Raw genomic sequence first — 17,049 nt, 5'->3', positions numbered from 1 at the left:
ACATTGGAGTCAGCTGCGCGAGGCGGCGAGGGCACGACTCGAGGCTGGAGTGGTCCATCATCTTGGGAGTGGTGGCCATAGGACATATTTGGAGGACTTTGTAAGTTTTTCTTTTGTTTTTCTTATTTGTTTTTTTAAAATATTCTTTATACTGACAATCATGTTTCTAATAGTTAGCATTTTGTTTTCTTTGCAGCACTCCATTACAAATCGCAATCCGACTGGCCTTGAGACTCGATATGCAGAGAGGCACGGTCTCACTGCATTGATCGACCGATTGTATAGACGTGGCGGTCCTGTAAGTCGCTCATCTTTCTTGTCCGTAGTTACCATGAGATATTTGAATGCATTATTGTATGGTGGATTGATGTGTTGTTTCTTTTTCTGCAGAGTCTGTTCGATGCTCCTTTGCGACGGGACGAGCTTTTAGGGGACGAGGATTTGTAGCTCGCCCTTGGATCCCCGGAGCTCACACACCTTTATTTTTGAGTCGCCTGATCTATGTAGACATTTTCTATGTATTAGTGATATCCTGTCATGATTGTACCAATCACTTTTTATGCAATCATGTATTTATTTCATGTATCAGTTTTATGATTTTAGTATACATTCTTTTTGTTTGTAAGCGCATTGTACACAGTAGTGCAGAAACTATTTTGTATGGCTCTCATAAAGCACACAGTGCTATATGTGCTGCCCTACCACAAATTTTTTTAATCCCTGTTACCGTCGCTATTAGCATCGCAAATTTTACTGCTCGCATCGCTATTGGCGTCGCTATGCGTGTCGCAAACCGTCGCTATCAGTGTTGCATTTGCGACGCTGATAGCGACGCCAATACCGACGTTTCTATGGCGTCGTTAATAATGACGTTTTTTGCGATGACGGGGGAAAATTTTGTTGTTTGTATTTTCGTCGCTTTAAACGTCAGTATAAGGCCTATATCTTGTAGTGTTTGAAAATTTAGTATCCACATGATCATGAGCTTCACAACATAGGTATGGTGGATGATACCTTAAAGTGCTCTTATGGTGATACCTTAAAGTGCTCATGGTTGTGTGAGAAAGAGGATGCGTATGTGGAGATGAATAAAAGAAAGTATGATAGACAAGCTAGAAGCAAAGTAGATTTGTATTCATGTTAATACATCATAGAGTTTTTTGGTACACTGAGAATGTGCTTCTTACATAGGATTAGGCAAGTTTCTTGATTACGTCATTATGATGTTAGAGTCACATGGATCCAACTACTTCTCTCAAATGGGTCCAAATACATCTCCCTTTTTTCTACCAAATAGAGGAGGATTCATATGACTTCTTAGAGATGCATATTTCAACACCCTCCCTAGCTCGAACAATAGGAAAAAGATAAGATAGACAAGATAAGTAGGATAAATAGAATAGATTCCTTAGATAGGATAGAGGGATAAATGGGATAGGTGGTACTCACTCTAAAATGATAGATGACAAGACATCTAGAACTTACCTTAACAAGTCCAAGATTGCTCAAGTCATCTACAACTTATATGGTGTCTAGGATAATAAAACATGTAGAGGGCAAATATTGCAAGGGAAAAAAACATGTAGAACTTACATAACAAGTCCAGGAATATAGGAAATATTTGAGGAGATACATAAGGGAAAAAAACCTAGTCATTATAAAATGATTTTTAATTCATGATCTTCGAATTCTCCTAGCGAGAGGTCACACACAGTTAATTATGCTCAATGGTAAGCACATATTGTGACTCTCAATAGAAGAGAGAAGTTGAGCATATAATAATAAAGTATGTTGATCTTGGTGAGAGTAGTTTGTGAATGAAGAACTTCTTTGTTGAATAAGGATATTTGAGATGATGTAGATTCAACATCTTGTGTATTGGTTCTCTTGATGGCCAATAATAGTATTGGGAGCCCTCCCATGCTTTACAATATGGAAATAGAATGATATCCTCATGGAATACACATCAAGCATTGGGTTTGAGTTGTTGTTGTGATCCTCAAGATGTGCCTTTTGGGGCCAAAATATTGTGCTCTTTCAATACATGCTTGTTGATAAAATAAAGCAGGCATAAATAAGTGCTCGTGCAAATAATGCTTCTTCTTGTGTGAATAGGCACTAAGAGGGACTTCAATATGGTCAAGGGCTAGAGCCTTTAATGGTGTGAATGGAGACTTAAGTATTATTAAGTTTATTAACCTTAATAGAAATCTTCTAAGTTAAAAAACTTACATATCACAAAAATATCAGTGATGTGCGCTAATCGCCTAAGGGGACCCTTGATGTGTGCATGGAATTGTTGTTTTCTATGTTGAGCTAGTTGAGCTAATGTGGACATAGATGTGGAATCTGCTAGGTGGATTGGTATTGAGATAGCCATGATTGATGCGGATGGTTGCCTATTGAGATAGACCTTACGATGTTTTGACTCCATAGGAGGTCACCTTTCATATTGGAGCCTCTCTTTGGACTAGATCCACTCTTGATCACATGTTATTGATTTTGCTTTTTCAGCTATCTAAGGTTTCACAAAACCTTAATATAGTAAAGAATCACTCCCTCTTTCTCTTAGAAGGGTCCCACAAAAGCTCTCCCTCAAATCCCAAAAGAATGGTAGATGAAAAGGAAAAAAAGAAAGAAAGGAGAGAGTAGGTGAAGGGACGATGTAAGAAAGAATATAAGAGAACGAGGATCTAGATAATTGAAGAACTCTAAAGAAGGTAGATGAGATAAAATAAGAGAAGAAAATTTAGGAAAGGATAAGAGTGGGTGAGTAGATGAAGGGTGAGAATAAAGAGGAGAGAGAGTAAAAGATTTTAGGGCTCCAAGGAAGGCAAGTGAAAAATGATTAAAAAAATGAAGTGTACGGAAGAGACATTAGTGCCTAATGATGTCCTAATAGAGAACTAATTGTGCAAGGTCTAGATCTAAGGATACTGCTAGAATTTTGGGTATCCACATGATCATGAGCTTCACAACATAGTTATAGTGGATAATACATTAGAGTGCTCACGGTTGTGTGTGAGAGAGAATGTGATTTTGTAATCTTGCGTCTCTTGTTTCTACTTTTTTAAGTGTGAATTGTGGAGCTCAATTATGAACATATTACAAATGCACCTTGCAAAGGTCTGGTATTATTACTGCTTATTAACAACAAAGCCTTTACTTCATGCTTTTAATTTGCCATGAATATATTGCAAGTTAAGAAACATTGGATTCAATACCACTATAGGAAAGGTTAAGATGAAGCATGTTCACGTTGGCATCATCTAGCGTTCATGAAACACCAAGGACCAAGGTTTACCGTTTGAGTGAACTTGTAAAGGTTTGAGAAAAAAGCCTCCAAAGTTTCGAGGCAAGGTTTAAAAGTGATAAAGAATCGGAAATGGCATTGATGAGAGCCATGGAAAACACCTACAGGCTACGAACGTTCAAGGTTTCTTGAAAATGCTCTCCATGTGCACATCATAAATTTGCTCAACTAACGGAGCTGGACAATTGCCATTGACAATTTGTCCTCGTAAGGAAGCAAGCACGTAGCTTTTAGGAGAAGCACTGTGGCATGTGCCCTTGGTAAGCTGGTACGCCAACAACCACTCCGTGGGCAACATGGATGTGATCATGACAGCCCTTGGGCACCTCCATGCTAGTAGTTTTCTCAAAACGCAGATGAAGAGAGAGTTACAAAGAGGCTGATGGGAGGACTGGGGAAGGAATTATGGCTGGCCCATCGCAATTAAAGACGGTGGCTGAACAGCTAGCTAGACATGGACACACCCTGGTCCACACGCGCGCACACACACACACACACACACACACAGAGGCGTAGTACACAGACACGATAAGATCATCCCATGGAGGCCCAATATAAAACGGCGGGGCGAGAGGAGGGTTGCCGAGAGGCAGAGAAAGAGATCAGAGAATCAGGAACAAGAGTAATTAGGTATGGCTGGCAGGTACAGCTGCAGCAGTCGACCGGCGCCGTGGCTAGGCATAGGCTTGCTGGCCCTCTTCATGATCCTCTGCTTGGTCGGGTCTGCAGCAGCGCGCGAGTACAAGCAGCAGGTCTCTGAGGCCCTGCAACACAAAGGTAACTAACTATCACAGCTCACTCGTACATCCTCTCAGCTCTGCTCTCCTGTTGGTCTCCATAGCTCTATATGCTTCATCAATGGCCTTCTCCATATTAATTGATAGTATCTTTGATTCTCGCTGGATTCTCGTAATGCACTTCGCTATCCCTTGTGCCACCATGCATGTTTTCTATGCTACGTCGTACTTCACACGCAGCTTGCAATCGTCGTCTGCTTCCGACCGACGAATTCCGCACTCAAACGATGCGAATATGTGGCTCATATTCTATCTTCGACTAACAAGAACAAGTGCAATCTTGTTCATATCCTAGGCTCTAGCTTTGACGGCAAAGAGCCTCAACATCAACTGGCAATGACGTTAATGACAAATGTACCAACGAGCGGCATGCCCGTTGGCAGCCTGGATAAGTGCTGCATGACGTATGCGATGTCAAGTTTCACATCTTGTATGGCTTGCCCTTCGGAGCACAGAGATTCGGATGAAGCCTACACGGTCATTTAGATAATATAAAGCAAACCTAAGTCAGTTATGTGGTGCCCCTTTTGATGATTTAAGCGAAGGATTAATTGGTATCGGGTAAATTAGTTATGGAATAGTTATCCGGTAGTGTTTGGGTGGTTCAAAGATGTGATTAAGAGTTGTTATTACAATGAGGTCCTCCTTTTGCTTGCTGATTTCAAACGAACATCACTTGGTATGGGGTAAATGCAGATGCTCAAGCCACTTACTTCTACAAACCGCCTATGGAGAAACCGCCTATGAAGAAACCGCCTATGGAGAAACCGCCTATGAAGAAACCGCCTATGGAGAAACCGCCCATGGAGAAACCGCCTATGGAGAAACCGCCCATGGAGAAACCACCCATGGAGAAACCACCTGTTTACAAACTCCCTAAATTCAAATTCCCCAAATTCCAATTCCCCAAATTCAAATTCCCTTTCCCCAAAGAGAAGTATCCATATCCTCCTAAGCCATGAGACTTGCCTTAATGCACTATTGTTGCACCATGATACCGTTGTCTATATGTCTATCTTCTTTGCCAAGTTATTCTTACTATTTAAGCTTATGTAAATGAAGGCTCTTTAGCCATATGAACTTTCACTTACTCTTGTTATGAGCATCATGAAAAATGTGTGAGCACCGAATTGACACAATGGCATCATGTCATAGTTGCTAATAATGTCAGAAGGCATATACTATATTAAGGTGAAGCATGAAGGGTAGCTCAATTAAGAAATCTTCAAATGGAGTGTTGTCTTTACAAGCCCTCTATTCCTAAGGTTTTCCATGAATCTAGTCCTCCCAACACACACACACACACACACACACACACACACACACACACCCCTATTAGTGCATAGGTTCTCTAATAGCTGCAGGGTAGAAATTGCACTTCACATGTCTAAAACATCCTAAACACTTTAATGCTTAATTAGCTCATATGCAAGGTTGATGTAAGGAATGTGCCTCAAAACTTGCTAATAGGGGTGAGCACCAAGTTTTTGTTCGAGGTGTTCATGAGCATAAAAAAAGGCATCAGATTTTTTTTAAGGTGTTCAAGGGAGGTGAGCAACCTGATCACCAATCCCTAGTGTAAGGCCTCTGAAGCATACGAACTCAAATATACATAAGCATATGCCTGGTTTAATTCACATTCCCACCCTCCACGGCATGTACACATGCACATTGATCTCACTCCCTCTACTAACCAAAGAATATAGAACTTTTCTTGAGATATCACTAATCTGTTTCACTACTAATATTAGGACATCCTTATTAAGACTAATAATCATTGATCATTCCTAGTTTGCAAAGTTCTTTTTTTCTAGTGACATATGTAGTGTGTCTTGTTTGTGTTGTTGCCTTGAGTGTGAGTTTGGAATGAACCAAATCTCTATTCATATTATTATTATTGGTGACCTAAGCATGGGTGCTTGTGAGTCCGAAATAATGCATGTATTGTCTAAGAAATAGACCATATTTTCTCACAATAGTGGGACATTGAAGAAGTGCAAAAAAAGTCAACTAGATACAATCAATCACAATAAAAAGCAAAAATGTATTGCATCTTATCACTACAATGTGAAAATAGGAGAGTAGAATTGGAAGTTCAAAAGGGGTTCCCATGGAATGTAGATGAAAACGAAAAGTATTAACATAATCACATGCGCATGCATCAATGTAAACAAGTAATTATTTTATGAAGTAAAATAAACTAGGAGAGAAGAGGTTTGGGTCATCCGAGACCATGTTACAATATATATACACAAAGATTTATTTGATTGTGTTGTTATGAGTAATGTGTCCCCATACTTAAGCTGAGGACAATTTGAGAGAGCAAAAACCAATTGATGACATCATCTTGCTATAATTGGTTAATGCACCATGGAAATTAACAAAGAAAGGAATTTAAAAACATAGCCCATGAGTTCTTTAATAGTGAATGTGTGACTTGTCAGTCGTAGAAAATACCTCAAAGGGATCAACAAGCTATAGAATAATAAACCATGTGACAATAGGCTACTAGTTGAATTCTATGTGGTGACGCCCAATGAGGCACCAAAATATGCTCAGAAACCAGGCTGTAGAGTGGCATCTATAATGCCCGACCTTCAAAATCTGTAGAAACTCTTACTCTTCCACCCCAAATGAACACCCATACCCATCCATCAGCACACAAAGGCTCTACATCCTCACCATCTTCAAGCTCTCCCTCTTCCGTTAGAACGAACGGGAATGTGCAAAGGGAAAGAGACAAGAAAGTTGTGCCCAAAGAGAGAGACGGAGAAGGTCATGGAGAGGAAGAGATAAAAGGAGACGAGAGAGGAAGTTACAACTTCTCTCAATGTCCACTTCTTTCTTCCCCACGACTCCTAAATCCTCCTTTTTCTTTATTACCACATTAATATTTGTACATTGCTATGTTTCTAAGGTTCAATGGCCTTTCCAAAAGTAAGAACACCTAGTCTAGCATGTGCCATGACTTTATAGTAATGAGTCATGCCAATTTTACATAATGGTGTTATAATAAGAGCATAAATATTACAAAGGAAATAGCCAAACGTTAGGGATATGTGGATGTAGTGTCCACTTTCGTGCCTTCTTTTTGCACAAATATTGGGTCTATCACTATGCTACAATATGGGATCTTTGTTCATAGGACCTATGTGATCGTCTCAATAAATTTTAAGAAATTGGTGCCTAGTCTCAAACTATGAGATAATAGACTATTGGTTGAATTCTATGCTACACTATGGGGTCTTTGTTCATAGGGCCTATGCGGTCTTCTCAATAATTTTTAAGAAATTAGTGCCTAGTCTCAAAGTGCCAATCAAGGAGAAGGCTCTCGAATCATTAGACCCCATTAACTATGTTTAACATTCCTTAAAAGGTAATGAGAAAAGCATTAATAGAGTAAAGGTCAAGTTTGTTTTATCTAGTTGATTCATAAAATGAACTATGTGTTTGTATATGGTTGAAGAACACATGAAGGTATATTGAATATAACCCCTAGTATACATAATGCATCTAATAATATAGGTAATTTTTTGTTGATCAATATTGACCTTGAGAAGGTCTATTGTAGAGTGAGCTACTGCAAAATTAATAGAATGTGCACCCACATTGTTTATTTAAGGTGAAATAAGTAATGGGGACATTACAACCATACACAAAAGGTGTGCAAATGTAACATACATACATACGTACGTACATGTGTGTGTGTGTGTGTGTGTGTGTGTGTGTGTGTGTGTGTGTAAAATGATCTACTCTTATTTAATAGGCATTGATTTTGAAAAATTTTGGCAATTGAAACTCAAAGGCTCCCCCCCAAATGCTAAGTGATAGGCCATATCAAGTTGCTATTCAAGAGGGACAAAATTTGCAATACAAGGAAATCTTGAAAGCCAATAGGCAAGGACCTCACTAACTCATATCTTGAAGACCACATGATGCTTGGAGGGAGGTAGCCTATAAGCCACTTCATTGACAAGTGTAGAATACCAATGCCTATGAAGCTACCAATGTTGGTTGCTATTTGGCCTAGCTCATTACGGTATATATCCAACTAGAAGAGCTTTTTGAGGTTAAAGATGGAGAGTGAGCTTATTGTTGGATAAGTCAAGGTTGGATAGATGAAGAAGATTATTGAGATTAGGTAGGATGGGCCCCTCAAGGTTACAAGAGGCCAATCACATGTATTTGGGAATTTAACAACTTTTAGCTTAATTAAAGTGGATGAAGCATGTATCAAAAGGGTTTTTTAGGAAATTCAAAGGTAATGAAGGTTGGCTAGCTAGCTGAAATGCAAGGAATGGTGACATTGAGTTGGTTGTTAAATAGTTTCAATGGCTGGAGATGTAGAAGGTAGCCAAAGGCTTTCAAGATGGAGCCGAAAAGTTATTGTAGGACAATGTTAAGATTTGAAGGGAGATTTCTAGCATGTCCACACATTGAGGCAATGTGCCCAGCTACAAAGAAATAATATTCTCTCTCTCTCTCTCTCCCCCCTTGCTACAAAGAAATAATGTTCTCTCTCTCTCTCTCTCTCTCTCTCTCTCTCTCTCTCTCTCTCTCTCTCTCTCTCTCTCTCTCTCTCCCCCCTTGCTAAAAAATGAGATCGAGAAGTGTTAGGCCAATGCAATGAATGCAACATCATCCCATTACTGAAGGAAAGGAGCCCCACAAAGAAGGCTAGCAAGGAGTAGTAGACAATGATATGTAATTATCTCTCTCTTTCTATGCTTGCCTATTTCTATGCATGGTGACATTGTGTTGCAATCAAGGAAGTACAATCAATGGAGCTAGGCACATGAGTTATGGACCACCACATAGGGTAGAGGACTTTTTGGATTCCTTGATGTTCCTTTTTCTACAAGTATCATAGACACTATCTACATAAGGCAGTAGATTTATAAGGCCCAAAAAACAAATCATTTCCACACTCAACATATCCCCACTGTTAGAAAGGAAGCGTTGTCACTACCTCAGAAAGAAAAGGAGAATAAAAGCTTTAATATCTGCTAAAAAGAATCTTCAATCCATCACAAGTCATCAACTACTATCGCCTCCCCAACATATCAACCTCATAGAACCTATATCTAAAACACGTATGAAAGGAAAACCAATAATACCAAGAACCATTCCAACATCATAAAACAAAAATAACTCAAACTATTAAAGGATATAGAAGTTCGGCATCCAAGTCTTCAACTACAACCATGTTATAACTAACATCATCAATCTTCATAGCTTCATCTTCATTAGCTCCACATGATGAAAAATAAAAAAAACACATCACCCAACACAAAAAATACCCATATACAAATATAGTCTGAATGGCATGGATCCCCAAAAATTGGAGAGCAATAAGAAGTTTCCATTAATAAAAAGATGATACAATCATGAAAAGATCCATTGCTAAGTAGGATGAAGGTATCTCTCTTAAATTGCATACTAAGCTTGAGGCGCTCCGAAGCTTTACTCTCATAAACAAAGTGCTGAGGCATATTCTGGAGGAACTATAAACAACACATCCTTTCCAGTAAGATAATGAACCTGGTAGGGAAGGCATGTGCAAAGTAGTACAATACATCCATTTGAGCAACAATCACATCCACATTTGGATTGATGGTCAATGGGGGGATACTCTTCTGAGCATTCAAATTTGATTGTTTATGCATGAAAGAAAGATAACAACAAAAATGAGTTGCAAGACAGATAGTGGTATCCTTAGAAGTAACATGCACTCTGGAAAAATGAACATAAGAGTTCAAACATGCGATAGACGTATCCTAGGACCCTGGAATAACATGCCAATTAAATATCGGGTCCTATCATAGAATCATGCAGCATCCATTGTCGTCGACTGAGAATGTCATGATCATAACCAGGAGTATCCAGCACTAACTGAGGAGGAAGGTTAATATAATCGGAGGGAGAGGGTAATGGAATAAGAGGAGAACATTGTAAAGGAGGATAAGACAAATCATAAAATGAAGGTAAATGAAGTGATAAGGAAGATGGAAAAGATGGAGAATTCAACAAAAAGGTTCGAAGGGAATCCGCTGAGAAAATATAAGGAATAGGAGTAGTAGGTGGTGAGGTTCAAAAGGGGTAGGAGATAATGTGGGATCGGCAATAAAAGGACAATTTAATGGTAAACACAGGAATATGAAGAGATCCAGAAGGGGTAAAAGATAAAAGTGGAATGGTATTAGGACTAGAGGAAAGAAGGGAAACATAAAAAGGGAAACGATACGCCATAAGAGAATAAGAAAGGAGATCAACAGGATCCAACGAATAAAAAGAACAACGAAAATTAAGATCTTGGAAAAAGGACTCAGTAAATAACGGATGATCATCAATAAAGCTCAACAACTAGGTTTGTAATGGTTGGTTATCATATTTATGAAATACACTCATGAGACGACGAGGTTCCAAAGCATCAGCCTCCAAAGATGGGTGCCAAGAATGTCCTCTACACCAAGATGTCTGCTCATGATAAGTCTTCAAACTCTCTGCTAGTAGAAGCTCAACTGCATGCACATACATGGAAGCTTGCAAGATCATGGAGCCCCAAGAGGAACACCAAGGAAAAGGGAATTCTCTTGCAAGAAAATCTATCTTGTAACATCAACAAGCTTGTTTATCATGTTTCATATGATCACAATGAAGAAAAGAACACCAGGCACAACAAATCTTCATACAGCATCATGTAGATCTCCCACGGATTTTATAGGATCAACCATATTCTTCAATATCTTCACAAAATCCATCAATAGAACAAAGAAATCAAAGGAATACACCATCTTTGAATGAAAATACATCACATAGTATTCATCTTCAATATCTTCATAATCTTCTCTCTCAATCTCTCATATACAATCACTCTGTTTGAGTAGAATTGGCTATCTCTGACTCTCTCTCTCTCTCTCTCCATCAATAATACATCATATCCTCACTAAAATCTCTCAAAAATCACACTCAATAATTCCTCTTAGGTCATGGATACCCCTCCCAAGAGGTATGTCTGATATGAAGAGTCACCAGAGCCACTACAGTGTCCTTTCATAGCTCACTACTGTCACTTCACTCTAGTCTTCACTTGAGTCTTCAACAGCTACTTCTTTGACTTCTTTTACCTCTTTTGCACTTGTATTCACCTCTTTCCAAGGCTAGAAAACTTTCCCAAGCTACACTCTCATCCATCAGAACACATACAGAAGCATACAGAATAGTCTACAGAACAGTACCAAAACAGTTACAGTACAGAACATAACAGAACAGAGACAGAAGCTCTACAGAAGACCTACAGAAGGTTACAGAAGGTCATCAAAACCACTTAACTCATTCTCAAACCATTCCAAACTCTCACAAACCATTCAATAAACTTTCACAATATCTGAATCTTCATCAATCAATACTCCATCCCTCCTTACAGAAGATAATCAGAACAAAACAGACCAAAACAGAGCAAAACAGAAGGTATACAAAACCAATCAATCACAGAACTACCAATAAACATCACATCATGAACTTCCAAAACACAATCATTATCATACAAAACACTCTCAAACCACTTCCAAATCAATCAATCATCTCATAAAATCAACCATTCAGCTCTCAAAAACAACAAAAATCAGCCAAAAAACAAGTCATTTCAACACTCAACAGATCACATCCCCCACATAAACATTCAAGTCCTCCTCATCATGGATTTGAAAATGGCCTGTAAGATACATGAAATATAACAATCGAACCTCATGGGAAACTAGCTTATCCACAAATCTATCAAATACCGCTCTCAATAAGTCTACAGATCATAGATTTGATCACCCATCCTCTAGAGGTTCCAAATCCACATTGCTTAAAGAAATATACAAGGGAAACCTTTGCTGATTATATTTGATCCAAAAGGATGGAGGAGGAGACACCAATTCAGTATAACTAATAAAATCTTGTTTCATGCAATCCATACGCTGTTGAAGGCGGTCCACTTTAGCAGAAAACCCATCACACAGTTTAGCTGTATGTTGCAACTGATCAAGATCCTCTTTGAAAGACAAAACAAAAGATACAGGAGAGCTAGAGGAGGAATAGAAAGAATAGCCACCTTTTGTTGAAGTTTTGCAATAAGGTTCTTTTGGGACTCTATAGTTTCTTGAGAGTGCTGCAATTCACCCTCACTAGTACCAAGTTTACTAGCAAAAATGACAATTTCCTCAAGGGCAGATTTTTTTTCAATCGTCAAATATGCATTCTCCTCCCCCAATTTAGCAATCTTAAATTCCAGCTCTTGAATGGTTGCCTTCTGTGAATCCATTAAGGCTGTGGCAACAATCATTTATTTATGGATGTCATTGAGTGTAGCTCTTTCTAAAGAGAGATCCTCCAATGCCTTTCTCAACTGACTAGTTAGAGAATCCACCTTGTATTGCATGGAAGTGTAAAAACTTGTGTACAGTGTCTGAAGACAAGAAGTGAGGGAGGTTTCCAGAGTAGACTGGACACTTGAAACCATTTGGGGAAGCATGGGTCTAGATAATATGGTTTGTAAAGATGAAAGGACCTGCGAATCTAGTTGTCCTTCCCTTTGTGTTGCAAATAAATTGGTACAGGAGAGGAATGAAGGAAGGGCACTGCCAAAAATAGCAAGAGGAGATGCTTGTATAGGTGAATCTAGTACAAGAGGACTGGAAGGACCCTTCATACAAAGGCGTTTTTGTCAAAGAAAAGCAACATGGGACTCTTCATCTTCTGAATTAGGTTGCATGGACAGAGGAGGGATTGAAGGTGGAGACTGCATTGGCAAAGGAACTGGATCACGCACTCGGACGCCACCAAGAGGAGGTGCAAAAGTGATAGTGCACTGTAAGAAGGTACCATAAGAGACATTACTAAGTTGACCCTTCCATACTCGTTGAAAATGTTGATCCATTTTGGATAGTAGAAAGCTTGCCCAATTGAATTTAGCACCCTCTAGAAACTTCACAGAAGCTGTGAGAAGTTCCTTGGATAGATACTTAGATGCAAGTTTGCCCGCCGACATAAACTCGACATAAACCAGTCTTGGAGGAACTCACATAGCTACTTCCATATTGGAGAAGCAATATGGGCAATAGATACCCTTGAATTGTTAATAAGCTAGTTGAGAAGCAAGGGGGTAGAAGTTTCCTTCTTCAAGAGCGTGACAATCTCTTCAATAGTAAGTAACTGGTTATCGCTGGGCAAACTGAAGTAGAAATGGGCAAGCACAGTGCTTCATTGATATTAGCTATAGATAAACAAAAGGTGCGGTTATAAACCAGACCAGACTGGTTTTTATAAGAAGCCAAGAAGGAGTAACAAAGCTTCTCATCTATACAGGTAGCAATGTGAGGGCAACAAGTGGTCGGAGGCCTGCACGTCGGATGCAATTTGCCTCTAAAAGGAGAGAATAATCATGGACTGCGAGGGAAACATGATGTACCACAATTGGAGGGGTAGAAGAAGGTGCCATTCAGACTATATTAAAAATCCAAACACACACAAAACTAGGAATAAAAAGAGAAACCTGCAAAATCCACAAACAAAACTACCACTGAGACCATCGACAGGAGAAAGATTTATGACAAGACTGATTGGACTAGACCAGACCATTCCAAGCAAACCACATCCTACAGAAAATTCGACATGACCTACACGCATATGCGACTGAAAGCTTCGTGATATGCATAACACTCAAGCACCATGATCCCCATAATCAAACACACAACAGAAAACAAAAGTGTCACGCATATTGTAACCCAGACATAGACTCAAAAAGTATGACTAAAAAAAAAACTTTGATCGAAAATATAAAGAACACCAATCAAACTAATAATCCCAAATCCCACGTAACGTTCAACGTCCTACAGTGCGGTGAAGTGGGTGGGTGTGGAGCCCCAAGAGGGACGCCAAGGAAAAGGGGATTCTACTTCAAGAAAATCTATCTTGTAACATCAACAAGCTTTTATTTCATACTTTTGATGACCAAAACAAAGAAAACATCAATTCTTTACACAATACCATAGTAGATATCTCCCACGGATTTGATAGAATGAACCATAATATTCAATATCTTCACAAAATCCACCAATAGGACAAGGAACATAAAAGAATACACCATTTTTGAATGGAAATCAATCACATAGTATTCATCTTCAATGTCTTCATAGTTTTCTCTCTAAATCTCTCATATATAGATACATTGATAGAATTGGCTCTCTGGCTCTCTGGCTCTCTCTCTCTCTCTCTCTCTCTCTCTCTCTCTATATATATATATATATATATATATATATATATATATAAAATACATCATATCCTTACTACAATACTCAATAATGACACTAAATAATCCCTCTTAGGTCGTGGATGCACCTCCCACAAGGTATGGGAGGTATGAAAGGGCACCAGAAAACACTATACTATCTCTTCATAGCTCACTACTGCCACTGTCACTTCAGTCTTCACTTCGGTCTTCTTTTCAGTCTTCATTAGCTGCTTCTTCCATTTTTTTAGCTCTTTTGAACTTAGATTCATCCTTTTCGAAAGTTAGAAAACTTTTCCAAAGTCACACATACATTCTATAGAACACTTACAGAAGATCTACAGAACAAAACAAAATAGGAACAGAGCAGAGACAGAGGCTCCACAGAAGGTCTACAAAGGGTCATCAGAGAACAACAAATCCTCATAACTCATACTAAAACCATTCTAAACTATCAAAAAATATTCAATAAACCTTGAAACAAAATATTTCAACCTTTATCAATCATCAATCCATGCTTCATACAGAAGAAAATCAGCACAAAACAGAAGCTATACAGAAGGTATCAGAACCAATCATAACCTCAACATAACCTATCAAAACATCACAGAGCCTCATATTTATATTGAGAATCATCACGAACTTCCAAAACATAATCAATATCATCCAAAAAAAATCATCAAAAATCAACCATTCAGACCTCAAAAATAACAAAAATCAGTCAAAAATTCAGTCTTTTTCCACTCTCAACATGTCCCCACACTTAGAAAGGAAGAGTCCTCGTGACCTAAGAAAAAGAAGAATGTAAGTTCAGTAAAGAGCTCAATTTTATCTTCTTTAGTATCTTCAACAATCACTCCACCACGACCCCAACTTATCACCTGTATCTAGGAAAGGATACTACTAAAGGAAAACTTTGTTATTCATTAACACATTTGATAAACAATAAAAAGTCATGTCAAATTTGTAAAGGATATAAGAGGTTCTTCAGCTTTGGATCATAGGTTTGCCATCCACCATCACCATCAATAGTTGAAAAGAGAGCTCTTGAAAAAATTATTCAACGAGCACGAACTCATCTCATACAAATTATTATAGCACAAACACAAACACAACCATCTGAATGGCACCTCCAAAAAATATCTCATCAAGAAGCATAGAAGATACATTCAGGGGTATCAGTGAAGATGATCCCTCTTGAAGTCTTGATGATTACGAAAGCGATCCAGGGATAAAGACTCATCTACAAAAGTTTTTGGAGGATTCTGAAAGAATTGAAGGCAACACATCCATTCTAGCAAAACATGGTATCTGCTAGGAAGACAAAGGGCATGAAAATATAGGACATCCAACTATTGGGAATCAATGTTCACATTAACATTCATACAAAGCTTGGGAATGGCCTTTTGATCGTTATGAGAATGTCTATGCATATATGCTAGGTACCAAGCAAAATGGGCTGTCAATCTCATTGAAGGATCCAGAGATTGTGAATATTGTTGAGAAAAATGGAGGCAATTTGGTATTCTTGACTAGCAACTATCCAGTCCCTTGGAATTAATGGCCAATTAATCTGTGGTCCTGTGAGAGAATCAGTTGAGCTCCATCCTCTTTTTCTCGGAATTTGCTGATCAAATCCTTCGTACCCACTAACCAACTGAGGGGGTTGAGAAATAAAAGTGGCAAGAGATGGAAGAGGAATAAATAAAAGAGAATGAAGAGATGGGTAGGCAAAATCATAAAATGAGGAATCAGCTAAAGAAGGAGTGGCTGAAAATTTAAGCAAATTAGTTAGGAAAGGTGTCAATTGATAAGTAGGAAAAGTAGAAGGTATATGGATAGATGGGGAAGGACATGGCGGAGAAGGGGAAAAGACTCGATCTTCAATGAAAGAACAATAGGTAAATATTGGAATTTGAGGAAAACCTCGAGGTTGAAAAAGAAGAGGTAAGATAGCTCTAAGATAGTTGTTGAGTTAGATTGATAAAGGGAAAAATAAGCATCATAGCGATGAGGAATTTGTTGATAATACAATAAGCATCATGGGTAAGGATATTATGTAATAAGATCCTTTGTCAATCAAAGCCTTGGTGACATACTCTCATTTTGTGGCTAGTTTGACCCTAAGATAGGTAGGTGAGATTACATCTTTATCTTTGGGGTTGATAGTTATCACCTTGGCTGAGATGTTACATCCACCAAACCATTTTGTGCACTATTGAATGGTTGGTGTTTAGGGAAATCTCGATGTATGTGAGTAAAGCCACATTCAATTGATGGTTCTCCTATAAGATGTGTAGAGGGCCATTGGGGGGTAGGTTATGATGGGGCTAGGAGGCTTAGGAATTCCTGATGGATTGATTACAACTCTAGGAGTATTATGTCCTTGATTGCATGGAGCTAGAGCCCACTAAAGCTAGTTGTGAGACTTGTTGGGGTTGTCTCTAAAAATTGAGATTGCAATTACAATGTTGATAGCCAGAATTTGGGCTAGGGCATGTGAGTCTTTGAGGAACTCTACAATAAGTGGCTTCATTCCCAAAGCATCCATAGTTGTATTCTGGCATTGGTTCAGGACTACAGAATCAATCATTGAATGCCATAAAGTGTCAGGGCAAGTAGCCACTTTAGAATAATAGCACTAGAACATTTCATCTATCCTCAAC

General features: G+C 38.7%; 1 protein-coding gene across 1 annotated transcript; it reads left to right on the top strand.

Annotated features, from left to right (window-relative positions):
* Positions 1-3,883: 3,883 nt before the first annotated feature.
* On the top strand, positions 3,884-5,225 carry LOC148037973 (uncharacterized). The gene is made up of 2 exons (XM_087677005.1): positions 3,884-4,090; positions 4,807-5,225. Exons 1-2 carry the CDS (start codon positions 3,946-3,948, stop codon positions 5,070-5,072), a joined length of 411 nt encoding a protein of 136 aa, XP_087533131.1. The 5' UTR covers positions 3,884-3,945; the 3' UTR covers positions 5,073-5,225.
* The last annotated feature ends 11,824 nt before the right edge of the window (positions 5,226-17,049 follow it).

The sequence above is a fragment of the Lygodium microphyllum genome, chromosome 4 (assembly GCF_053477565.2).
Source record: "Lygodium microphyllum isolate KBCC chromosome 4, Lygodium_microphyllum_v1.1.10, whole genome shotgun sequence".
Lineage (NCBI taxonomy): Eukaryota > Viridiplantae > Streptophyta > Polypodiopsida > Schizaeales > Lygodiaceae > Lygodium > Lygodium microphyllum.
Note: the sequence above shows the minus strand (reverse complement) of the source record. Positions and strands in the feature narration are given on the sequence as shown.

Coding starts and splice junctions, on each gene's coding strand:
- LOC148037973 (XM_087677005.1), top strand. CDS start 3,946: ATGGCTGGCAGGTACAGCTGCAGCAGTCGACCGGCGCCGTGGCTAGGC. Junction 4,091..4,806: donor TGAGGCCCTGCAACACAAAG/GTAACTAACTAT, acceptor GGGTAAATGCAG/ATGCTCAAGCCACTTACTTC.